The 24,352-nt window shown below is 48.7% G+C and overlaps 1 protein-coding gene across 3 annotated transcripts; it reads right to left on the bottom strand.

Annotated features, from left to right (window-relative positions):
• Window positions 1-1,159: 1,159 nt before the first annotated feature.
• Foxj2 (forkhead box J2) lies at window positions 1,160-22,329 on the bottom strand. 3 transcript variants are annotated; one of them, XM_051173268.1, is made up of 12 exons: window positions 21,437-22,329; window positions 20,853-20,927; window positions 14,014-14,360; window positions 11,222-11,296; window positions 9,851-9,919; window positions 9,558-9,698; window positions 8,935-9,130; window positions 4,895-5,320; window positions 4,449-4,550; window positions 3,186-3,395; window positions 2,541-2,639; window positions 1,160-1,267 (listed from the first exon to the last, which is right to left on the bottom strand). In XM_051173268.1, the coding sequence occupies exons 3-12, from the start codon at window positions 14,344-14,346 to the stop codon at window positions 1,179-1,181; spliced, it is 1,740 nt and encodes a 579-aa protein (XP_051029225.1). In that variant the 5' UTR covers window positions 14,347-14,360; window positions 20,853-20,927; window positions 21,437-22,329; the 3' UTR covers window positions 1,160-1,178. The 3 variants fall into 3 exon arrangements, with proteins under 3 accessions (XP_051029225.1, XP_051029224.1, XP_051029226.1); XM_051173267.1 differs by lacking the exon at window positions 20,853-20,927; XM_051173269.1 differs by lacking the exon at window positions 20,853-20,927 and having other exon boundaries at window positions 4,931-5,320.
• Window positions 22,330-24,352: the final 2,023 nt, after the last annotated feature.

The following is a 24,352-nucleotide window of genomic DNA, read 5'->3' as shown; positions in this document are numbered from 1 at the left end:
AAAGCAAGGCAGGTGGATGATTTGGACAAACAGTTATAGGAAGACAAAAGAGGATTTGCTGAAGCAGAAAAGAAGATGGAAGATATTCGGTAATAGCCACAGTTAATTCTCAGAATTATATTTCTAAAACCAAATACTTTAAACTGAAAGTGTTTCCAAGAGGCTGAACCTGTGATGAACAGTGGTCCTCATGCTAACTTAAGAGCATTAGCTAGGAGAAAGCCAGGGATGCCTTGGCATGGCAGGAAGAAGTCAGGGATGCCTTGACATGGCAGGAAGAAGCCAGGGATGCCTTGGCATGGCAGGAAGAAGCCAGGGATGCCTTGACATGGCAGGAGGAAGCCAGGGATGCCTTGGCATGGCAGGAAGAAGCCAGGGATGCCTTGGCATGGCAGGAGGAAGCCAGGGATGCCTTGGCATGGCAGGAGGAAGCCAGGGATGCCTTGGCATGGCAGAAAGAAGCCAGGGATACCTTGGCATGGCAGGAAGAAGCCAGGGATACCTTGGCATGGCAGTGCACACCTAACCTCATGCTATTTATATCCACTCACTTCTCCATGGCTTTCTACTTAATTCAGCTGTCCAAGGCCACCCTTCATGGGGAATGAAGACAGCCAGAAGAATAAAGACTGGATGCATAAAGAAGAGTTAGGAGGACACAATTAGCACCATTGAGTAAAACCTGCAAAGTCATGGCTGCCAAGCAGTGTCTTAGACGCCCCCTCTGCCTGCTGAGGCCTCTCCGGGCCAGCCTGAAACAGACAGGAACAGAGCACAATTTAGAGCTGAGAGTGGGAGCCGCACTGAGTTTCTCAGAGAGAAAAGTGAACTAGAATCTGAAACCTCTCTCTACACCTATGATGGCCTCATCTTGCAGCTGGAAGATTTCAAATAGGGAAGAGGAAGGCATAGCCCATGGTGAGGGGCAGTAGACTGGGCAGTATATAACCAATAATAATAATAATATAATTAGAATAATAATAAAGAACTAGGAAGAAAAGAGAATAAGGAAGGAAAGGGGATTATCTTCGGCAGCATCTTGCGGTGGGTTCTCTGACAGAGAGAACTTTAAGAAGCTATATATTTATATACAGGTTTGGGGAGGATGGGTGGGAGCTGTTCTTCCTCCATGGCGAGAATTCACCACCAGGCCTTGGGCTGATGTCCACTCTGATTCTTTAAGTGATCAAGTCCCAGTCGAAGTCATCTGCAATCTCCTCATTGGCACCTGGAGGCGGGACAGATGGCCGCGGAACCATATGGTGTGCTGTCAAGAAGAAAGACAGACCATAAAGGAAGCTGGATGAGATGCAAGTCCATCAGTCTAGATGGGAAGTGCTCTGCCCCAGTGACACCATGAAGGACAGAGCAAAGAGCCAGACTCAGCAACTCACAGCTATTTCTGCCCGCCCTGGACTATTCATTCAGTGACATCTCAGGAAACACACCAAGCACATGTCCTAAACCCTGTGTTTTGGAAGACTACCTAACTGACAGAATAACTTATGAAATAGCACAGAAAGTTGTATTTGCAGTGCATGGACAAAGAAACAGACCTAGTCACCCTAGAAACTGAAATACTTGTGATCACATAAGATGTCAACAGTGAGTTGCCTAAAACTCATTTAAACATGAGGGGTCTGTTCACGGGTACCATCTACCGTGGCTCAGTGTCTCCCGTACTGTGCCTACCCCACCATCAAAGACAGTTCAATGCCACACTGAGCAAGCAACTTGCCCAGCATTTAAGAAACCCTAACTTTAACCCAACACTGCAAAAAACAAATAAAAAAAAAAAAAGCATGATAGTTTGACCCCAGATCCCTGATACTAATGGTCAGGTGACAGGACCTGGGTAAAATGCTTATATAAAATATTCATTTCATTTGCCTCTCTTCCAACTTGATTCCTGAGATAGACATGAATATCCCTCACAGTTTCTTTCACTTAATGTCTATAATTTTACTTCCTGTCAGTATTGCAGTTATAAGGTAATTTAAAAAAATTTTAAGCCTGTTTTATTATAAGTGCACATGTGTTTCCCCTGCATGTTCATTTATGTATCACATTCGTGCAGTGCCAGAAGCCAGAAGAGAGGTCAGATCCCCAGGAACTGGAGTTACAGACCATCATTTAAGTCATGTAAACCAAGAGGATGCTAGGAATCAAACCCAGGTCCTCTGGAAGAAAAGCTAGGGCTCTTGATCACTGAGCCATCTCTCCAGTCCCATAAGGTAATTTTAAAGCAATGCCAAGTTAGTGGTGTAGCTCAGAAGTAAAGCTCTTGTCTAGTATGTACAGGAACTGGCTGCACTCCCAGCACTAAAACCAAGCAAATTAATTAGATAAAACTGCCTTGCTTAGTCTCACCAGATGCACTCCTCCCTAGAGGGGCAGCTCATCTCATCCTTCAGCTTGGGAACCATGACCCTCCCCATCCTAGCAGAGACAGACAGAAGGGCAAAGAGAGGGTTCCAGAGGAAAGCAAAACAACACTGACAGATGAGCATGCCTGTATGTAAATACTCTGCAGCTCTTACCTGGGCGACTGTAACCTGTTGTGTCCTGGGTGGAGATTGGGTACATGGGTGCTGGGCCAGGGTAGAGATGGGAGGCTTGTGGATGCCCATAAGAGTTCACTTCAAAAGCAAAACAAGAGTTACTTGACTAGGGGATTATCGTAGTCAACAAAGCAGAAAGAGAAAACAGGTCCCCTTGCCCCATCAGTCTCTGTCTCTCTTCCTGCCTTGGTTTATAGAATCTGCAGGCAGGAAGCATTCTGCAGAAGCTACCGGTCCTCAGTTCTTAGGGTGAGAAGGGATGGATGTTAGAACTGTGAAATATCAAAGATCTGAAAATGACCACAAACATGGTCATCAAATCTGTTTTCACTGGCTTGACCCTGTGGTGAGTCAGGTGAAGATTATAACCAGGGCAATTTGGAATAAGGGCTTTCTTTATTTAACCAATCCCCTCCCTTTTTCAACCCTCCCAAACTAAGGCATGAGAAAGGACCGGGTCGGCTGCTTCTGCAGTTTGCCCCTGCAGGCCTTCAGTGATCACAGATGCTCAGTCAGTAACCCAGTCCCGCGCCTCGGCCTGTCCACTGCCTACAAAATCGGTCCCTCGTGTCTCTTTTCCCTTCACCCTTCACAGCCCACTTCTCTAGCAGCTCTGCGTAGTACCTTGGTTCATGGATGGCTCTGGTTTGCCACTGGTGAGAGCACAGGAGTCAGTGATGCGGGGAGGGGCAGGTGGCCGGTGGGAGCCCCCTTGTGGGGGCAGGTGACCAGTCTGGGTGAGGAAGTGGTTGAGGGAGTCACACAGGTTGGCGAAGTGATGCTGGTCGAGGGTCCAGTTCTTCTGCTCTGCCTGCCGTAGACTCTCCATCAGCTCTACAAATGAGAACCCAGCCATGCCAGCCCTGAGGAGCTACCACAAATGAGAACCCAGCCATGCCAGCCCTGAGGAGCCACCACAAGTGAGAACCCAGACACACCAGCCCTGAGGAGCCACCACAAGTGAGAACCCAGCCATGCCAGCCCTGAGGAGCCACCGAAGCCCCCACCACACCATCTCTGGTACAAGGTTTCCTCTCAACTTGCACAGCCACTATCGTGCACTAACAATAATGACTTATACCTTTTTCTTTTTTGTGTATATAAGTATATATTGAAATATGATATGACAACAAGTATCATTAAATATGCCAGTCTTTAATTACAATTTTTTTTCTCTAGGACTGCTTACATTAACCCTACTCATTTCACTCTAGCTAAGGATGCTTCTGACTAAATTTGAAACTATTTTGTTTTTCTTTTAGGGAAATCCCAAAATGACCATCTGGAGCCCATGAGTTACATCACTCTACAATTCCGCCTTTCAACTTTTCATTCCATTTGTTCCTTGCCAAATTCTTATTTTAATTTTCATCTCATCAATAAATAAAAATATTCAAAGTGGGGCTGGAGAGATGGCTCAGCAGTTAGAAGAACTGACTGATCTCCAGAGGACCCAGGTTCAATTCCCAGCACTCACATGGCAGCTCACAACTGTCTGTAACTCTGAAATCTGACTCCCTCACATAAACATATATACAGGCACAACACCAATGTACATAAAATAAGAATAAATAAATTATTTAAAAAATATTCAAAGTGACTTAATGAATTCACTATCATCTCTCTGTCGAGAAGTAAAACTACAAAATGGCGGTCCATAGTCTGAGTTCCCAGGAGCCTTTGATCTTCCCTGAGACACAAGACGACCAGCATAAAGCATTGTAACGTTTGAACAATGGCAAACTTTTGAAACAGCCTAAAGATACTCATATCTTTCTGGTATAACATGCACAAGTGATGAAATTCTCATTCCCACACCCATTTGGACATCCCTTGGGTCCTAGTCCATCCCTCTCTTCTGTCCACTTGGGTCCTTAAGGTGCCAACCTGAAAACTGGGATTGCTCAATGCTGGACCAGTTGAGCCGGTTCACCATCTTGAAGCTTTCCTTTAAGGAGTCAATACTGGAGCACCAGTCTGGAGGAAAGGCTGTGGGAAGGGGGTAGTGAGACAAGCTGGGAGACAGCAGTCAACACATGCAAGTCTCTCACCCCGCTGAAGAGCCGCATCACCAAGTCAGCTGAGGCCACGCCCTCACTGGAGACTCAGGGATGGCAGGCTGGCCTGTCCTTTTAGCACCACCAGTTCATAGGCAAATATGCAAAACAATGCTAATTCATCTATGAATATGAACAGGAAACCCATTGTACGGGGTTTTATGTCCAACTTCCATGCGCTGAGATGAGGGGAGAGGATAAGAGACTGAACCCCAAAGACCAACTGCCAGTTTTTTCACCCCTGGCTCCTCCCTGCCAGCAGGACAGTTCACTCACCCTCCTCCCAGCTTTCTGTGTGCCCTCCATGCTCACCAAAGCCAGTGCTATTGATGGGTGCCTGGCTCTGTGCTTGATGCTGTGCTGGCTGCTGGGCAGGATGGGAGTGCGTATGGTGCTGATGAGGGTGGTAGCCTCCATGCTGCAGTTGGGGAGGGTGCATGGCCATCACAGTGGGGGCGCCGTAGCCTTCAGCTCCGGCTTGTTTTCCCCCTGATGCAGTACAACCATCGGGGCTTGGGGTGTGCAGTGGAGGGGCACCCCCTACTGTTGAGGGGCCCTGAGTGGGTGCCTGTGGCTGCTGTGGCTGTGACTGTTGGGGTGGCGGCGGCTGCTGCTGCTGTTGCTGCTGCTGCTGAGGTGGCGGCTGCTGGTACATGTAGTAGTTGTTAGAAGGTGGCATGTCTCCCAGGAGTGAGGAAAACCCTGCCGGGGAGGAGGAAGTAGGTAAGTGATTTGGGCGAAACAGTTTCACTAAATGACATCTTCTCAGGATGAGAGCTTGGGCAGAAGAGTTAAAGGACAAGAGCATATCTTGTGACCGCAAGGACCCTGTGTCCCTCCTAGTAGATAACAGACCGGAAAAGCAGTTAGATTAGGGAAAGCTTTGACCCACTGGTGACCACAGAAATGTTAATAAAAATTCTTAAAACCCTCATTGGTGACCTTTCATGCTACCTTTAGGGGATTTAGATATAGGGCTGGAATCAGTTTCAAAGGAAGTCACATAGGGGGTGAAATTTAAACATTAAATTGTAACTAAAACAAAGCTATTAAGCAAGCATGGTTTACTGCACCGATTGCCTCTACTCTTCTTCTGCCTTCTCGTATGCACTACCAGGAAATGCAGCTTGGGTGGGAGGCAGCGGATGGACTGATTAACCTCTCCAGCCAACTAGACAAGAAAGAGCTAACTTGGGGGAGTGTCCAGCCTGCAGCCCCCAAGGCCGAAGGCAGTTTAGGGTAGCTACGACGACCACCAACACAAAACCATAAACTCTCAATCACTAAACCATCTCTCCAAATCATTAAGTTTCTTAAAACATTGAGGTTTTTTTTTTTTTTCCCCTTAAATTTTATTTTCTGCCTGGGTGGTGGTGGCGCACACCTTTAATCCCAGCACTGGGAGTTCGAGGCCAGCCTGGTCTACAGAGACCTTGCTAAGAAAAGAGAAGGGAGCGGGAAAGGAAGATGGCAGAGGAGGCCTGGGAAGAGGAGGGGTCAGAGAGGAAAGGAGGGAGACACTGGTGACAGACCAGCAGGTTCTGGAAGGGGCTCAAGCAATGTGCATGGGATGGCAGATCTCAGACAAAAGGTAATGTGACTGAGGCCCCTGTGCCCCTCATCATTCTGTCTGCCCAGGCTGCCCTCAAAGCACTACCAAGCAGACGAGAAGGCCTGACACCTCACCTGAATTCCCAGCCCTGTCAATACTTCTAACTTCTTTTTTAAGAATGTATGAACTGGGCTGGAAGGATGGCTCAGGGGGCTAATGCTTGCTCTGCAGCTGTGAGAAGCAGTGTTAGGATCCCCAGCACCTATGTGAACATTGGGTGGGCTGGGTGGGTGTGCAGCCACCTGCAATCCCAGTACTCAGGGGGCAGAGAGAGCCGGGCTCCAAAGCAGGGTGACTAACTAGACTTGTCTAATGGATCAGCATGGGTTCAGTACATAAGGTGGAAACAGCTAAAGAAAATAGCCGATATTGACCTCAGACTTTCACAGGCATACACATTTACACATTCACACAAACAGACAGACAGACGGACAGACACACACACACACACACACACACACACACACACACACACACACTTGAACATTCAAATGCAAAAAACGTGCTTGTGTGTGCAAGTGTGTGTGTGGTTGCTTTTTTGTCAACTTTACAGAAGCAAGGAACATCTGGAAAGAAGGAATATCAATTGAGAAAATGCCAATCGGACTGGGCATGTAGGCCTATCTGTGGCACATTTTTTTGGATTAATGACTTAAGTGGGAGGGCCCTGACCACTGGGCCGCACCATCCCTGGGCAGGTGGTTCAGGAGCAGGCTGAAGCTGACATGATAGCACACACCTTTAATCCTAGCACTCAAGAAGAGGCGAAGGTGGGCAGAGCTCTTTGAGTTCCAGACCAGCCTGATCTACCTAGTAAGTTCTAAGACAGCCAGGGCTACATAAAACAAACAAACAAACAAACAAAAAAGCCCTGTCCCAAGAAGAAAAGGAAAGAAAGCAGAGAGAAAGCCATGGGGAGTAGTCAGTGAGCAGCGTCCCCCACGGCCTCTGCCTGCTCTCCTCTCGAGGTGTCTACCCTTCCGTCGTGGTCTTTACCACAGCAACACAAAGCCAACTAGAACACTGTAAGATATAATCACGGCAGCACACCAAACCACACCGGCTCTCGGGAAGCTACCCAATAAGGACTTTCACTAGTTCTCACTCGATAATCGTGGAAATTTGCAAATGGGCAAGAGGCCAGCTGCTACTGAGGAAGTGGTATGCATTGTGTTGGGAAGGGTAACAGTGTGGTGGAAAACTAAAAGAGAGGCCTTTGTGATGCATACTGAAACTGAATTTACCGGGAATGATATAATGTCTGGGAAATTCACACAACTATTTCCTTTGAAACAAATGGCAAATAAAATAAGCTGAACAAAATAAATTTAAGTGATGGAAACCAGGGTTTTTTTTTTTTTTTAAATCCATTCTACTTTGGTATCTGTTTGAAATATTTTACAAATAATAAATAAATAAATAACATACTAGCTTTAATCCCAGCACTCAGAAGGCAGAGGCAGGGGGACCTCCTTGAGTTCAAAGCCAGACTGGTCTACAGAGTGAGGTTGAGGAGAGAGAACCTACATAGTGAGACCCTATCTCAAAGGAAACAATAATGTTAATAATAATAAAGCATTAAGAGCTGGCAGTGAGGTTCAGCAGGCAGCAGCCTCAGTTGTAGCTCTGATTGCACTAAACCCTGGCTCCCTCCGTAGCACATAAACCAGGTATAAGGGAGCACACATGTAATCCCAGCACTCAGGTGAGAGAAGAATCAGAAGTTCAAAGCCATCCTTGGCTACATTGTCTCAAACTCAAGGCCAGCCTGGGGTATCTGCCATTCTGTCTCAATCTAACTTACTAAAAAAGTGAATTACTTATACAAAGCATAAGGATTCTTGGGGTAAGGGTGCTACCACTGCCCCCTAGTGGCCATGCTCTGAATGACTTGCTCACAGCCCAGAATTAGAGGGTGTGGCAGGCACAATGGTAGAGTGCTCACCGTATACACACAAGACCCTGGTCAGTCCCCAGTATTGGGGCAGGGGTGTGGGGGAATCGCTGCCCTGGGTTGAACTTCCAATTCATTTTCTGAAGATGATAACCCAGTGGGCCCCTGAATCAGCTGTCTGGCACCAAATACTTTAGCCCTTACGTTCCCTCTGACCGATAACCTGTTTCACATATCAAAACAAGAAGCCAGGCATTGGTGGAGCATGCCTTTAATCCCAGCACTCGGGAGGCAGAGGCAGGTGGATCTCTGTGAGTTTGAGGCCAGCCTTGTCTACAAAGTGAGTTCCAGGACGTCCTCCAAAGCTACAAAGAGAAACCCTGTCTCTCAGACAAATGAATTGGCCACCAAGCCCAACTCAAGCTTGATCCGTGGGACCTTAATGGTAGAAGAGAACTGACCCCCACAAGCTGTCTTCTGAACATGTATGTGTGCCATGGCATGTGCAGTGCACACATGAACACACACAAAATGTAATTTCAAAAAAACCAAAAGGACAGGAAACTGGAAGAGAAGAGAATGTTACCATTATAAATAGGTAACCTTTAATCCCAATATATATATATAGGGAGCCTTTAATCCCAGCACTAGGGAGGCAGAGGCAGGCAAGTCTCTGTGAGGTTGAGGCCAGCCTGGTCTACAGAGTCACTTCCAGACCAGGGCTACAGAGAGATTTGTGTCAAAGAAAAAAGGGAAAGAAAGAAAAGAAACTCTAAGGACGCCACACGGCCATCGTCGCTGCAGGCTCACCGTGTTGTGAGGAGGAGGACCTCTCCAGCATGGACTTGTAGAGGTTGCGGAAGGACCAGCTTAGGTCCTGGAAGTTGATCTCTGAGTAGGAGAATTTGAAGTCGTGGTTGGTGTTGTAGAGGGGGGTAGCACCCTCTGTGCTTTCTCGACCTGGAGCCCCTGCTGTCGCTGCTCCACCATCCACAGACCCCGGGCCCTACGGAACAGGTAAGGACAGGGTCTAAGTCCCTTCTGAAGCAGTACAACCCCCCAAAGGCCACCAGCCTCTCAGGCCTGTCCTTGTCACCCTCTCCAGCTGACCCTTCCCTGGGGTCCTCCTTTCTCTCTGTCTTACTGTAGCTTTCCTGACTCTATGACCCTTCCCTGGGGTCCTCCTTTCTCTCTGTCACCACCCATTTCTTTTACTCTTCTCACCACTCATTTTCCTGATTTGCTCAAAATTCTGCCACCCCGCTGTCCCCCCCCCTGTCCCCCCCCCCCCGGTCTGGCTCTCTCTCCTTCCTGCTGCCTGGGTTTCCCTGTTTGGCTTTTTCCTTCTTTCCCATGTTCCTGTGAACAGGGCAGTATCCAAACCTACTCAACCATCCATCAATTGCCCTGTGCCCATAGCTCCTGCTTCCTACCTGGCTGTAGTTGGCCATGGAGGAGGGGCTCTGTAGTGACATCTGAGGGTTCCCCTCGTGAGGCAGTGAGGTTTCTCCACTCCCCGGGACAGCTCCCCGGGGGCTTTTGCTGGCCTCCTGTTCTGGGGAGTCTTGGGAGAGCTGAGAATTATGAAAGAAGAAAAAGCTATCTGCACAGGTGAAACACCCACTGAGGCTCAAGCTTTTGTCTCCCCTTTGCTGGTGTTAACCCACATTCACCGCAGAAATAACTAAAATCCAAGGAAGGGATGCCCCCAATGGAGAGAGCTTACGTCATCATCCGGAGGGTGTCTTCTCTTCCGGGAAACATCAGGGCAGGTGTCAATCGTCCAGTAAGAGCCCTGGAAGGGGAACCAACCCACCGAAAGGAAAATCATCACCTATAGAAGTTCCTGTTGGAAACAGGCACTCAGGAAGTTTCTTACAGCAACCATGCTGGAAATGGGGCGGGGCTGGGGAATATAACTAGGCGGTAAATGCTTGCCTAGCACAGGCAACGCCTCACATTGGATTCCCCAGTACAGAACAGAGGAGAGGAAGGAGGAAGTGAGATCAAGCAAGAGAGGGGGGAAAGGCAAAGGAAGGAGAAGAAGAGACAGCCGGACAGAGTCCCAAGGGAGCTGAGAACTAGTGAGAAATGACTCTGTCCTCAAAGGTCACTGAGCAGTCCTTATGACCTGAGGCTCAAGTCCAGTGGGCTCTAGCATCTGTCAAATGCACAGAATGCCCCCCTTCCTCCCTTTGGAAGGCAAATCTGAAGACTTTGCATAGAAAAGCTTCCAGGTTATGTGGTGGTGGCCCACGCCTTTAATCTCAGTGCTCAGGAGGCAGAAGCAGGTGGATGTTTGTGTGTTCGAGGCCAGCCTGGTCTACAGCGTGAGTTCCAGGACATCCAGGGCTACACAGAGAAACCCTGTCTCTGGAAACAAAAAAAAAAAAAAAAAAAAATGGAAAAGAAAGGAAGGAAGGAAGGAAGGAAGGAAGGAAGGAAGGAAAAGAAAGAGAGAAAGAAAGTGGCCTCAGCCGCCTGAACTACAGAGACAGACTATCTCAAAAAAATAAAAGAGGCCGGGCACAATGGTACATGTTTGGTTTTTATTTTTTAAGACAGAGTCTCTCTATAAGGTCCTGGCTATCCTGGAACTCTCTATGTAGACCAGACTGGCCTTGTACTCACAGATATCCACCTTCTCTACCTCCTGAGTGCCGGGATTAACAGTGCGCAACACCATGCCCATCTTGGTACATGCCTTTAACCCCACCACTCAAATCTGAGTTGAGGGCTAGCCAGGTCTACATATTAAGTTCCATGCCTACATAGTAAGATTCTGTGTCAAAACATAGGAAGAAAGAAAGAGAAGAAAAAAGGGATGAGTGGGGGAGGAGGGAGGAAGAGGGAAGAGAGCCTCAAAATCAGCTGTCATAAACATCCCTATTCAAAACAAGATGATTTACTAGTCTTTCTTAGTCACTGTTCTAGTGAGGAGCCAGAAGCTTGGCAGCCACGTTTTTCCTTCAAGGAAAACAGCAATGCTCTTAAAATTAGCATGGCTCCTTCTTTAGGTAATTAGAACAGCCACAGGGATCTGAGCGTCAACTAGTTCCCTCTCCTTTCCTCCCCCTCTGATTCTCCAGTGTCTCACCTTCCCGGGGTCATCCCGAGGTCTGGGCACCTTCCGGAAGCACTTGTTAAGAGAAAGGTTGTGTCGGATGGAATTCTGGGGAAGCAAAGAAGCAAGTTAGGTCTGAGCACTGGGCAAACCAGTATTTTCCACAGCAATACGGAAGAACATACAATAAAGTTCCGGGCACACTCGGCTCCTCTTGACTGTGTTGCTGGAGGGAGCATTACACAGAAAGCACTGGGGGTGAGGCGCGCTGGGGGAATCACCCAAGTTAACTGGGGCTCCTGAGAGTTATTCTCCTAGTTTTTCAGCCTTCCTACCAAATTGACAACAGGCTATAAATGCCTGAAGCCAGGAGCTGAGGTCAAGGTTAGCCTGGTGACAGCCAGTTCGGGGGCAGCCAGAGTCACATGGTAAGACCCTGTCTCAAAAATGAACACAAGAATAGCCACACCTGTAAGCCCAGCACTCGGGAGACATGAGCAGTAGAGTGGCCACAAGCTGGAACCAGCCTGGTCACATGAGTTCTAGGGCACCCAGGACTGCATGGAAAGACAACTCTCAAAAACAGCCAGGAGCAGGTGCATGCCTTTAATAAACCCAGTTCTTAGGAGGAAGAGGCCAGAGAATCTGTGAGTTTGAGACCACTCTGGTACACAGTGAGTTCCAGAGAGGACAACCAGAGTTACATGGTGAGGCCAGGGGAGGAGGGTGCTGACAGCTGATGAGATGGCGATTCCGGGGTCCTGATCCCTAAAACCCACATACAGATGGGATGGGGAGAATCAACTCTATAAAGTCATCCCCTACCTCCACACGCATGCACACACACACAAGTACACCATGCACAACACACAATAATAATAATGAATTTTAATTAGGATCTGGGGACGTGGTTCACTGAATAAACAGTGTGGTACCCAAGGAAGAGACCTAAGTTACCTAAGTTCAGATCTCCAAATTCACATTAACAGGGATAGGCAAACACACCTGTAATCCCAGAGGTTTAGGGTTAGATGTGGAGACATAAGCACCCAGGCAGGTGGTGGCGCTCACCTTAATCCCAGTGCTCGGCAGAGGAGGCAGAAGCAGAGCCAGGCAGATCTCTGAGTTCAAGGCTAGCCTGGTTTACAGAGTGAGTTCCAGGACAGCCAGGGCTACACAGAGAAACCCACTCTTAAAAACAAACAAACAAAAAGCAAAAAAAAAAAAAAAAAACCAAGAAAACAAAAAAATCCTGGAACACTATCCAGTCTGGCAGAAGCAGTGAACGATAGGGACCCTGCCTTAAACCAGGGGAGGATGAGGCCCCTACCTCAGGCTGTCTTCTAACCTCCATAGCCACACATAGTACAAATGTACTTACACTTGTACACACGTCATAAACATACATGTACACACACACCAACAAATAAACGCCTCAAATTCATATCTACCCCACTTCTCAATTCCCTATGAAAATCAAAAGAGCAGAATTTTATTCTGTGTGTGTATGTGTATACACACATACATATATATGGAGAGAGAGAGAGAGAGAGAGAGAGCGCCTGTTACACATGTGTTAATGACAAACGAGTTAAAAGACAAGGACCAACACCCAAGGTTCTCTTCTGACCTCCAGATGTATTGTGGTACACAACACATCACTCTTGTATCCTCACTAACACACAGACTTAAACAAAAGCACAGGTCAGCTTCATATCCTTAGTAACACTCAGAATGACCACATCTAGAGAAAAAGAAAACCTGTAGCACATATGTGTAGGTATGTTGAGAACTGTCGCCTAGAGGGGACACATTTACCAAGGGAAGATTGAATGCTTCCAATAGCCTCAATTCATCATCTGGCTTGTAAGTCAAGTGGCGATTTAGAGAGTGAAAAGTACATTTAACTCCCACTCCTACCCAACAATTGGCAAATGAGTTGCTGCTCCAAAGGATTACAAGCAAGCCTGGCTTGGTGATGCCTGCCTGACAGCCCAAAATTAGGAGATCAAGACAAGACAGTCAGTAGTTCAAGGTCAGCTTCAGCTGCATTGTGAGTTCCAGGCCAGCCTGAGTCACATGGGATGATTGTCACGAAATAAATAAATCTTTGGGGGTTTTGTTGTTATTGTTTGGATTCTTCTTCCTCCTCCTCCATCTTTTTCTTTTTAGGTTAGGGGAGGGTCTCACTACATAGCCCTGCTGGACTGAAACTTGCTATGTAAACCGGGCTGGCCTTGAACTCAGATCCACCTGCCTTTGCTTCCAAAGTGCTAGGATTAAAGGCATATATGACTAAAACTGGCTAAAATATAAACAGTTTAATATCAACTGTCTTTCTCCTCTATCTCTGTCTCAGGACCTCCTTGCTTGCTTAGTGAAGCAGCTAGCTATTGGTAAAGGGCCTGATCATTCTTTTTTTCTTAGTATATACAATGCTTCAAAAAACGATGACATAGAAGCTGTAGAAATTCAGTGAGTTTCCTACCAAAGCAAGAGTTGTGCCTTGCCTTGCTCAATGACTTGAACATAGCAGAGTGACAAGGAAGACATGAAATCAAAGACTGCCCTTTTGAGGGAACCAGACAATAAGAGCGCGTGGCTACCAACAGCATCCTACTTTCCCATAACTGTACTTAATGGCTTGGCATCACTAGTGTTTCCATGATAAAGTTTATGAAGCTGATTAATGCTAAAGTAAATAAAAGTAGGGGTAGACGATAAGGGACCTTGAGTTTATATATCCCTGAAACAAGTCAGAATGAACCAGACCGGGTTACAGGAAGAAACAAAAGTGGAGAAGGTAGCTATAGAAACGGGCCCACCTTCCAACCAATGCCAGCATTCTTGTAGTAGGGGAAGTTATCGCAGATCCAGCGGTAAATCTCACTGAGGGTCATCTTCTTGGCGGGAGAAGAGTTGATGGCATAGGTGATGAGGGTGGCGTAGCTGTATCGCGGCTTGCCGTCTTGGTGGACTGCTGCCTCATCTTTGCTGAGGGTGGCATTAGGATTGGTGGGAGAGCCTGGGGAACACTTCCGGCTGCCCCCTGGAGGCCCAGCCTGAGAAGCACTCCCAAGCTTCTCAATAGTAGCTCGGAGAGTCAGCTGGGGCAGCCAGTCTATGGAGGTGAGGCTGCTCTCTAGGTCGGAGGCCATGGTACTTCTGGGTTCTGCAGAGAAGAGGACAAAGTGGGGAGGAAGGCAGATGAGGTTCCTGTTTACTGGGACAAGAACTACTCTGTGTCCAAAGTATAAGGCAAGTAGCTCGGCCCCATTTTAATTCCCACTAGGGAACCCTCTCCTGAGCTGACCCATGACCCCAAGTGCAAGTACCACCAGCAACCCACCAGGTGATGGGGTGGCGCTTCACACCCCGCATCTTAATGGAGAGTGTGACCAAGTACCACAGTCACCCACCAGGTGATGGGGTGGCGCTTCACACCCCGCATCTTAATGGAGAGTGTGACCAAGTACCACCAGCAACCCACCAGGTGATGGGGTGGCGCTTCACACCCCGCATCTTAATGGAGAGTGTGACCACACTCTCCCTTCATGCAGGATCAGATATCACACCCCACAAAAACTGAACTCACTTCCCCTTATAGCTCCACAACACAGTATTTTTAAACTCTATATAAGAATAAGTTTTTAAAAAATCAACCCCACTTAGACAGCAGGTAAAATTAGCTGAAGTCTATTCTCCAATTACATGACACTTGTATGTTTATATATAGCATCCACCAGTACACAGCAATAGCACATATAAAGACAGTCTGAGCAAACACAAGCATCCACCAATGAAGAATCACACATCACCACTCTTAAAGATGTTTCCTACTAAATGAGCGCACTCAGCCTTTTGCTACACACATGGCTAATATACGGCAGATTGGACATGTCCCAAGTGCAGGATCTAGCAGCTGAACTGGTCTGGGAGCACTGTAACCTCAACTGCTCTGGAGGCTGAGGCAGCAGGATCACAAGTTAAAGGCCTTCCTGGGCTACACAGTGAGTCCATAGGCAGCCTAGGCAATTCAGTGAGAGCCTGTCTTAAAATAAAAAGTAAAAAAGAGAAGGGCAAGAGAAGAGATAGCTCAACAGTTTAGAGCACTTGTTGCTCTGGAAGAGGATTTGGGTTTCATTCCCAATGCTGACAACCATCTACAAAGCCCAATTCCAGAGAATCCAACAGCCTCTTCTGGCCTCCTAGAGCATGAGGTGCGCGCGCGCGCGCGCGCGCGCACACACACACACACACACTTGATAAGCATACATACATGTATGCAAAACACTCATCCGTAAAAAATAACTTTAAAAAGAAATTTAAGGGGTTGGGGGCTGAAGGTGTGGCTCAGTGTACAGCACTGGCTTGAGACCCTGGGTTCGGTCTCCAGCACTACAATAAAGGAATAAATAACCAAATGATGACAACCAGCAACAGCAAGATACAAGACTGACACGGGACAGTGGCGCGCTCCTAGAGACCACAACATGCACACGGCATACATTACCAAACAAAGTCACACAGAAGCAGCAGCTACTGAGTCCACAGCTACCCTCACACCTTGGAAGCTCCCCCACGCAGGCCCCGCCCACAGACACCAGCACCAGGAAGAAGTCAGCATCAGCAAAGACCTCCCACCTCCCAAGCCTGCTGGGCTTCACCAAGCCAGGGAGACACCCAGCTGTGTGCACACCGGTAACAATCAGATAGCCTGGCTAAAAATAGCCTCCGTGGGGCTAAGAGCTGGCTCCCCTTCCCCGCCCTTCTCCTCCCTCCTTCCTTCCCAGCCAGGCACGCAGACTGGCTGCACCTCCATGCAAACTCCTAGAGCTACGATTCCGCCCACGCCTGATGTTTGCCTGCCCTGCCGCCAACCAAACCGCCTAGGCTCTCACCACCGGGGAGGTGTGGATAGTGACATGTTGGTGGAAGGTGACAACGAATAGGCGATAGTAGCTGTATTGCAGGGTCTAGAAAAGCTGACAGGAACCTCTACGTAGCCATTTGGCACTTCCTTGGAGCTGAAGCCAGCGAGCCCCTAAGCACTGACTGTCTGACAGGTCTGTGCCTGCTCAGCTGCCGGATTCCAGTTAGCATGTCTTGCTCAGTCACAGCAGGACGGTGTTCTGCACCAGCCAAGGCTACCCCTCAGAACTTAGGAAGGGTGAGAACCCTGTTCTGCGGATGATGTCTCTAACAATCCATAGCCAAAAGGGGCACAACCAGACCAGATACAGGGAAGCATGCACAGACTCACACACTTGGCAAGCCCAAACCCTGTCTGTCTCAAGCAGGACCCCAACCCTCTCTCTCCTAACCCCAACACAGCACATACCTTTCAGGCTCTCACTTTTTCGTCCTACACTGTAGCTTTGCTGCAGACACTTGCCCTTTCCCCTACAGGTCAGAATTCCCATTCCTCCTGACCAGGTCCCCACCCTTGAAATCAGCCTGTACCTGGCCCAGTGTTCCCGGCCAACAAGACAACCTAGCCCTGAAGAGAACATCTGTGCTTGGGGATCTGGGCAGCAAGAGACCTAACTGCACCCCAAGAGTTGTTTGAGCAGAGAAAAACAGCGGGGCCCTGTTTGTAACTTGTACCAAGAAAGCCTTTCCCGTTCAGCCTCAGCACGCTCTCCAGCTCTAATCCTTTCTTTCTAATATCACCACCTTGCCCCAAACCTTGGGAACTTGGAAAACAATGGGAACATGTCATCACTCCAGGAAGCCACACACCTAGCCTTTTGCTGTGTCAAAACATCCCAGCCTCTGGACTACAGCAGGGAGCTTGCGCAGTGTCCGTTCCATAGCTGGGTTCTCACAACTAACAGTGACAGGCCAATTAGCAAATTCTCAAGGACCAAGTTCATCCCTAGAAAGATACTAATTACCCTGTTCCTTAGTCAGTCAGCCTCTGTCCTTCTCAACCAGGGTGAGAGTGTGTGTGTGTGTGTGTGTGTGTGTGTGTGTGTGTGTGTGTGTGTGTGTTTTGAGTCTGCTGTTCACGATGGTCTCAAGCTCCCAGACTCAAGCAATCTTCCTACAATCAGCTCCCCTGGGTCTACAGGGCATCAGTCCCTAGCCCCTATTATCTCCTGCTAAATAACCCCAGGAAATTTCATCTTTCTAGCCAGAAATTTTCAGTCATTTCCTCTGAACTGCTCTAGATGGCAACCTGGATGGAGCATGAGAGTAGAGGCTTAGAAAGCCCATTTGACACATGCCAGCCACCAGGGATCCCTGGAAGGGAAACACTCCCTGCCTCTTTCTAGCTGCCCTATGCCTCCTCTCCCTTACCCACACAGTGGAACCCTGAGGTTAGACACCTTTCTCCACTACCCTCTCTCCAAATGCAAACCTCAGCTCTCAGGATACATTCCAGTGTAAACTCTACAAAGCCCACGGGGCCTGGTCCTTCCCGGTCTCCCAGCACCCTGTTCTTCAGCCTGGCCTACTCCCTTACCCCCTTACTTCCCCATCCATAAAGTGGAGACTGAGCTTCCTCGTCCTATTTATTCCCAACCCCAACACTGACTCACTAAGTGCCCCTAGCCATCCCTCACTCCCTGATGAAGTCTTGATGCCTCAGTTTCCCCCTCCAGTAAAAGAAATGAAGTCATAGCCCCAACCAAGGCTTCATCCCTGGAGGGACAGGAATGGAGCTAATGGGCTCGTAGCTGCCACACATTCCACACTCCCCAAAATAATGGCACAAGGCTAATGTCCAGGGCTATTATTAGAAACACAAACAAGAGGTGGTTCCATTTCTCAGGCCAGCCAACCTAGTTACCCAGACCTCTCTCCAGGTGGGCCGTGTGCCACTGGGCTTAGGCAGAACCTGAGTCAGGCCACATTCTTCTCGGCATGCTGGAAGACTGAAAGGAAATACACACAGAATCTGGGAAAGGCAGCCAAAGGGCAGACTCCATCACATCCATGGGACAGCTAACAAAGACTACAGTGCTGGGGAAAGGCAGCACACACAACAAAGGCACACAAAGTCTTCCTGGGGAATGAACGGCCAGAGGTACAGGACTTGTAGGGCCACAAGAAGCTGCACTGTTTACTGCCCGTTTTACCCAAACAGCTAGTTACCACTGCTCTCCATGTGGAACCCAAGTCAGGTATCCAGGAAGGATAGCTTCCTGAGCCGTACATAATGCCAAAGCTAACAGGGTAGCGATGGGGTGATCGGCCATGCTGCCTGGGTTGCAAGTCCAGCCCTGACAGACCAGTCATTTAACTTGTCTGTATCTTAATTTCTAGCTCTGTAAAATAAAATAAAAATTCTAAAAAGTTAGATATAGTGACTAAAGCTTGTACAGCTAACATTCTGGAAGGCTGAAACAGGAGGATTGCCATGAGTTTGAGCCAGCAATGAGCTGCATAGTAAGCTCATGGCCAGCCAGCCACCAATACATAGTGAGACACTGTTTCTCTCTCTCTCTCTCTCTCTCTCTCTCTCTCTCTCTCTCTCTCTCACACACACACACACACACACACACTCTCTCTCTCTCTCTCTCTCTCTCTCTCTCACACACACACACACACACATCTACAAAGTTTTTTAAAAGATTTTTTTCTTTTTCTTTTTTCTTTTTTTTGTTTGCTTGTTTGCTTGTTTGTTTGTTTGTTTGTTTGTTTTTCTGGGTAGCCCTGGCTTCAATGGCTACACAGATGTCCTAGAGCTTACTCTGTAGACCAGGATGTCCTCACTCAGAGATCTGCCTGCCTCTGCCTCCAGTTCTGGGATTGAAGGTGTGCACCACCACTACTCATATTAAAATCCTTTTAAATAAAGGTTAATTATTCCTACAAGAGTTGTTGTGAGGATTATCTAATATCTCTTAATATGCCTAAGGCACTTAGTAAGTAAACCATTGTTTTTGAATGAAGAAAAAATGAATATTAGTAGGCTGTATGTATGGCTCAGAGTGTTTAACATGCATGGGCAGCCCAAAGGCCAGCACCAAGCACCGAAGTATTTTGATGAAAAGAGAGTGTGAGGTGCTGGAGAGATGGCTCAACAGTTAAGAACAGTGGCTGCTTTTCCAGAAGGCCTGAATTCAATTCCCAGCACCAATACAGTCGCTCACATCTATCTGTAACTGTGGCCTCATGGAATGATCCCTTCCTCTGGTGTGCACACATGCAGAGGAAATACTTCCACACATAAAACACACAATAAGTCTTTAAAACAAAGGAAAGAGAATGTCAAAAATTATAGCAGATCATAGAGGCAGCATTAGAAACAAAGGTGCAGTGGTTGAGTTTCAAATTCTAAAGCAACTCTGCAAGCTGTCAGAATGTCTGCATTTCAAATGTCTCGTCATTCATATCAACCCCATACTGATTAGTGTAAGGTCGGGAAACCTCCAAGGATGAAGGGGTGGAGGAAATATCATCATCTGTCTTTCAAGCAGATTTAGATGCAGTCATAAGATACAGTCCAGGAAATAGAACACTCCAAATCATAGTTAATCCAACCAGCCCCACACTGATTCCTGTCCCAACAGAGCCAGTCGAATGAGTGGTCCGCCTGGAGCAGCTACAGGACAGTTCACACAGCGCCATCCAGAAGTTGCATTCCAGCATCTGGCAAAGTGCTTCGTAAGAAAACAAGCCACTACTACACCAGAGACATCACTTTTTCAAAAAGTGGGGCAGGCGATTCTAGACATGGGAGTAAAGGAGCCTCATCTTTTTTGAGACTGGAGGTATCCATAATGAAGCTCTTCTACCAGTCCCGGGAGAAATGGGCCCAACCTGCGAAAACGCTGCCCCGCTGCCAGATATGATTGCCAGAAGGGGGCATGAGAATTCCCACTGGTGGCAGAGGGACTGCTAAGCTTTCCTCACTTCTTCTAGGTCCTTGCAGAAGGTGACCTGCTTCTACATGCCTGCCAGAAATGACTCTAAGGGATCAGAGAGCACACTCGGGAAACACTAGTGCACCCTGCTCCATGTACATGCCCAAAACACAGACACCAAGCCACCTTCATCTCCACTGAGAGCCGAGAACATCATTCTATAGCACAGCCATCAGACTCGTGGACTACAGCCTCATCTCACACACCGCCACTACAGAAACCTCCAGGACTGAGAGTCTGCCCACGGCCCATCTAGGGAGGCAGACACTAAAAACCCAAGGGGAGGAAGCCCCAGACAGAACATGAGGCATGGTCCAATGAACAGACCAGAGAGCAGGCCTGCAGATAGTGACCTCGGGTGAAAACTCAGAGCTCTGCTACAGATACAGTCCAGGCTCAACTAGGAAATTTTCTTGGTGCCTTTTGTCCTGCTTTTTCTAAAGATTCTAGATTTTGATGATTCTCCAAGGTAAGATGAAAATTTTCACCACGAGGTTCCTGGGACCCAGAAATAAGCAAGAGAACGGGAAGGGAGATGATGGGACCAGTAGATGTTTTCCTGGAAGGAAACTTAAAAAAAAAAAAAAAACTCTGCCGAAGTCAGACCTCCTGGGTGATCAACTCATGCAGATGAGGTATGGAGGGAAGCTAGGAAACATTCTCTCTCTGCCTCTTAGCCACAATCTGATTTTTCGGAGGAACTGTCAGCCAAAGGCAGGACCACTATCTGGGAAGACTTAAGCCCACCAGGGTGCACTACCCTAGACAGTTTTGTTTTGTTTTCTCACCTCAGGGCATGTGGATTCACATTTCCCTTTGGATGGTAGATACCCAGCCTGAAGCAGGGACGTCAGAAGGGCCTCCTGGTATTCAAGATAGAGAGAGTGGGTAGGGACAGATTGACAGTCAGGCAAACAGACATTGCACTAGACTGGAAGGAAGGCCTCTGTGGCCATTAAATTGACGTTGGCATGCCCTAGGCAAGACACAAGGTGTCCCCATCACTTTCGCAGGTCCATTCACCAGAGGACAAGACCCAAGGATGGGGCGTGCTGTGGGATTCTGGCTGTGCTGTATCCTGCATTACTAACAGTAACCATGGCGTCCTGAAAACGCACCTGTTGTCTGTTCTCAGTAAGAGCATCCACTTCTCTAGGGACTGCAAATGACCCATCCCTTTGGTCTCCGAAATCTAAAAAGCCCGTTTCTCAGTCTGCAAAAACACACAGCTTCCAATGCAGAAGCTCCATCAGAAGACATTTCCCAGGGGACTCTACCTTCCACAGGAATGAACCCCAAGATCCACCATTTCAGCTCCCCATGCCTACTGGTGCCTAAAGACAACAGATAGAAAATGCACGAAAGCACTAACCTGCCTCCAAGGTTCCCCCAGCCACTGGAGGAAACCACCTGCTACAGAAGTTTGAGGTTGCAGGGATTCCCCTCTTCACAGGCAGGTGACAGGTCTCATCCTCTGTGACTCTTCCAGTGTCTGGAAGAGCCTCCCTAGCCGGAGCGGGGATTTGAGTCCTCCGAGGAAGAGGGGCCGAAGGAGGGGGAGAGGGAGGACCTACCTGGGGAAGGTGGCACACCCCCCACACCCTGCCTGCTACCCTAGGGAGGAGGGGAGGAGCCTCTCCCAACCAGGAGTTGTCTCCTCCCCTTTGGGGGAATCCCCCTCCCCCCCAAACTGGATCCTTCAGGGGTTGAGGGCTCTTTCTGTCTGCTGGAGATCTGAGCGGAGGGGCTCTGCCGGGGTCCACTGTCTAGGCGCACGGAAGTTGAGGGGCGAGGTCTTCCACTCTCCAGCAAACTGGAACCGATTGCTGCGGGTTCCCTGGAGGGTCCTGGCTCGTGCGTGTCAGGACGCCTCTCGGCGGTGAGTACTGGGTGGGATGTGGGGTGCCTACTCCACAGGCATGGCTCCCTTTCTCTTTGCCTCCAAAGTCCCGAACTGTCTGGAGTGCGTTGGGGAGTGGGGGCGGTCTCACTCCGGCTCCTTCAGGTCCCACTACCCTTCCCGACTTCTGGGGGTCTCCTCCAAAGCCAGCGTGGGAGGGACAGCGCGCGCCCTGCGGCGATCTCCTCTGGCTGTCCCGGGAATGCGGGGGTCCTCCCTCCCACGGGAGAAGGAGCAGGTCCCGGCGCCGGGTGCCCCGAGGGTGGGGTCCACGCACTCCCGCTCCCGCCCGGCCGGCCTGGGCAGCTGGGCAGCAGGGTCCCGGAGGCCGCGGTCCCGGCACCCGTCACCCGCTGCCGGGCGGCAGCGCCTCTCCAGTCGCGTCCCCGGTTCCCCGCGCCTGGGGCTCCCCGCGCTGCCACCACCGAGGCTCCGGCCGGTCGGGGTTCCCGGGAGCCGGCAGGCGGACGGAGCGTCGGGGCTCGGCTCGGGCTCGGCTCGGCTCCGCTGCAGGCCCCGGCTCCTCCCCGGCCTCGGCGCCGCGCTCCGCGCCCCTCCCCCTCCCGCCGCGGCGGCCACCGCCTCCCGGCGCGGGTTAAGGAGGAGCGCGGATCCCTGCAGCCCGCGGGTCGCTGGCCCTCGGCTCTCCGGCACTAACGGTGCCAGTGTCCACACGAATGGCCACGCAGACCTCTCATTGTGCGGCGGTCTCCTCCTACACGAGCATTCCCAGTTTTCTCAGAAACGTATTTGATGGCTTCTCTCTTTCTCTTCCAGGCAGCTTATAAAGGGTTATGGAGACTGGCGTGAAGTTAAAGTTTACTCTTATCCTGGAGGCCAGTGACTGGTTCTTGGATCAGTGGATGTATAAAAGGACAGATGAGCTTGCTCTAGAGAAATAAGCATCGGAGCTGGGGGTCTTGTGTTAGTTCTGGTTCCGTAAACTTGTGCAAGGCCCTTGTTTCTGAGTCATAGTCACCCAAGAGGGGACTTGGATACTCTGGCCTGCCTACTAATATGGATGTCGCAATCACTAAAGTAAATCACTAAAGTGCAAAGTATGATTATTAATTTCCCTTGGCATACCTTATAAAATATCATTTTTTATTTTACCTTTGTGCTAAAATCAAGTGACATTTCTATAAAACATTTTATTCTGAGTGCCACAGGAGGGTTAGATAGAATGTTCTCTAAGCACATCCCTCTACTCGGTCCAGATTAATCTCTATCCCCGGGCAGAAAATGCCACCAGGGTAGCCCATCTCCACTTCCACCCCTCCAGTCAGCACTATCCCAGTACAGACGCTTACACATTTCACCCTCCAACTTACTTTTTTCTAACTGTGTTCTTACATGAAATGATAAGGCAAAAAAAAAAAAAAAAAATGTTCATCTGATATATTTGAATTGCTCAAAAAGATTACAATTTGATAACTACCTTTAGGTAGTAATACCATTTGTCTTCTGGCTAAATATATGCTATGTACATACAATTACATTACACATACAATGTGTAGGCATTAAGCCTTTGCACTTTCCATGTGTTATCAGATTTGATTCTTCTGGGGATTTCATATAGCACTATGTTATTATGCCTTTTAGACTATAACTATGGCTTGGAGATGTTGTCTGTGTCTGAGTTCACATAATTCACACCATGACATAATTAGTAGTACTATTTTAAGTCAGGTGTTAAATCCAAATGGCCTCAGAACCTCTAGTATATCATTGGCTTGAACTGTGAAAACATAAGCCAATCTCAAATTGCCAGCTGTTTCCCTCCCCATACTTCTAATGTCCAGTTTAAAGATGCAGTTTTGCAGCATGGCGGCACACCCCTGTGATCACAGGGGAGGCTCTGGAATTCAAGGCCAACTAGACTACCTTATGAGACCCTGTCTTTAAAAAAGGAAAGTGGAGGCTACAGTTAAGCTCAGTTGGTAGAGTGCTTGCCTTGCAAGCATGAGGCCCTGGGCTCCATTCCTGGTACCACAAAAGCACAAACCCTATATGATAACAAGTTCCTACCGTCCCAACACTGGGGAGGAAAGACCAGGAAGATCAGGTGTTCAAGGCCAGCCTGCACTACTAATCAGTTGTGAGAGGGGATGGTTGTTACAAGATAGGTCGGGGCTGGCCTCAAGCTCACTATGTCGTAAGGGGTGACTTTAAACTTCTGATCCTGGTGGCGGCACACGTCTTTAATCTCTATACTTGGGAGGCAGAGGCAGGTGGATCTCTGTGGGTTCAAGGCCTATGGAGTGAGTTCCAGGACAGCCAGAGCTACATAGAGAAACTCTGTCTCAAAAACAAAACAGAACAAAATCTTTAAGCTTCTGATCCTGAGCTGGAGAAAGAGCACCAGCTGCTCTAACAGAGGACCCAGGT

Source organism: Phodopus roborovskii, unplaced genomic scaffold (assembly GCF_943737965.1).
Source record: "Phodopus roborovskii unplaced genomic scaffold, PHOROB, whole genome shotgun sequence".
NCBI lineage: Eukaryota > Metazoa > Chordata > Mammalia > Rodentia > Cricetidae > Phodopus > Phodopus roborovskii.
This window is presented reverse-complemented; position numbering and strand designations above follow the sequence as displayed.

Coding starts and splice junctions, on each gene's coding strand:
- Foxj2 (XM_051173268.1), bottom strand. CDS start 14,346: ATGGCCTCCGACCTAGAGAGCAGCCTCACCTCCATAGACTGGCTGCCC. Junction 5,321..8,934: donor GTCCTCCTCCTCACAACACG/GTGAGCCTGCAG, acceptor CCTCCCCGGCAG/GGTTTTCCTCACTCCTGGGA. Junction 1,268..2,540: donor AACAGGTTACAGTCGCCCAG/GTAAGAGCTGCA, acceptor TCTTCTTGACAG/CACACCATATGGTTCCGCGG.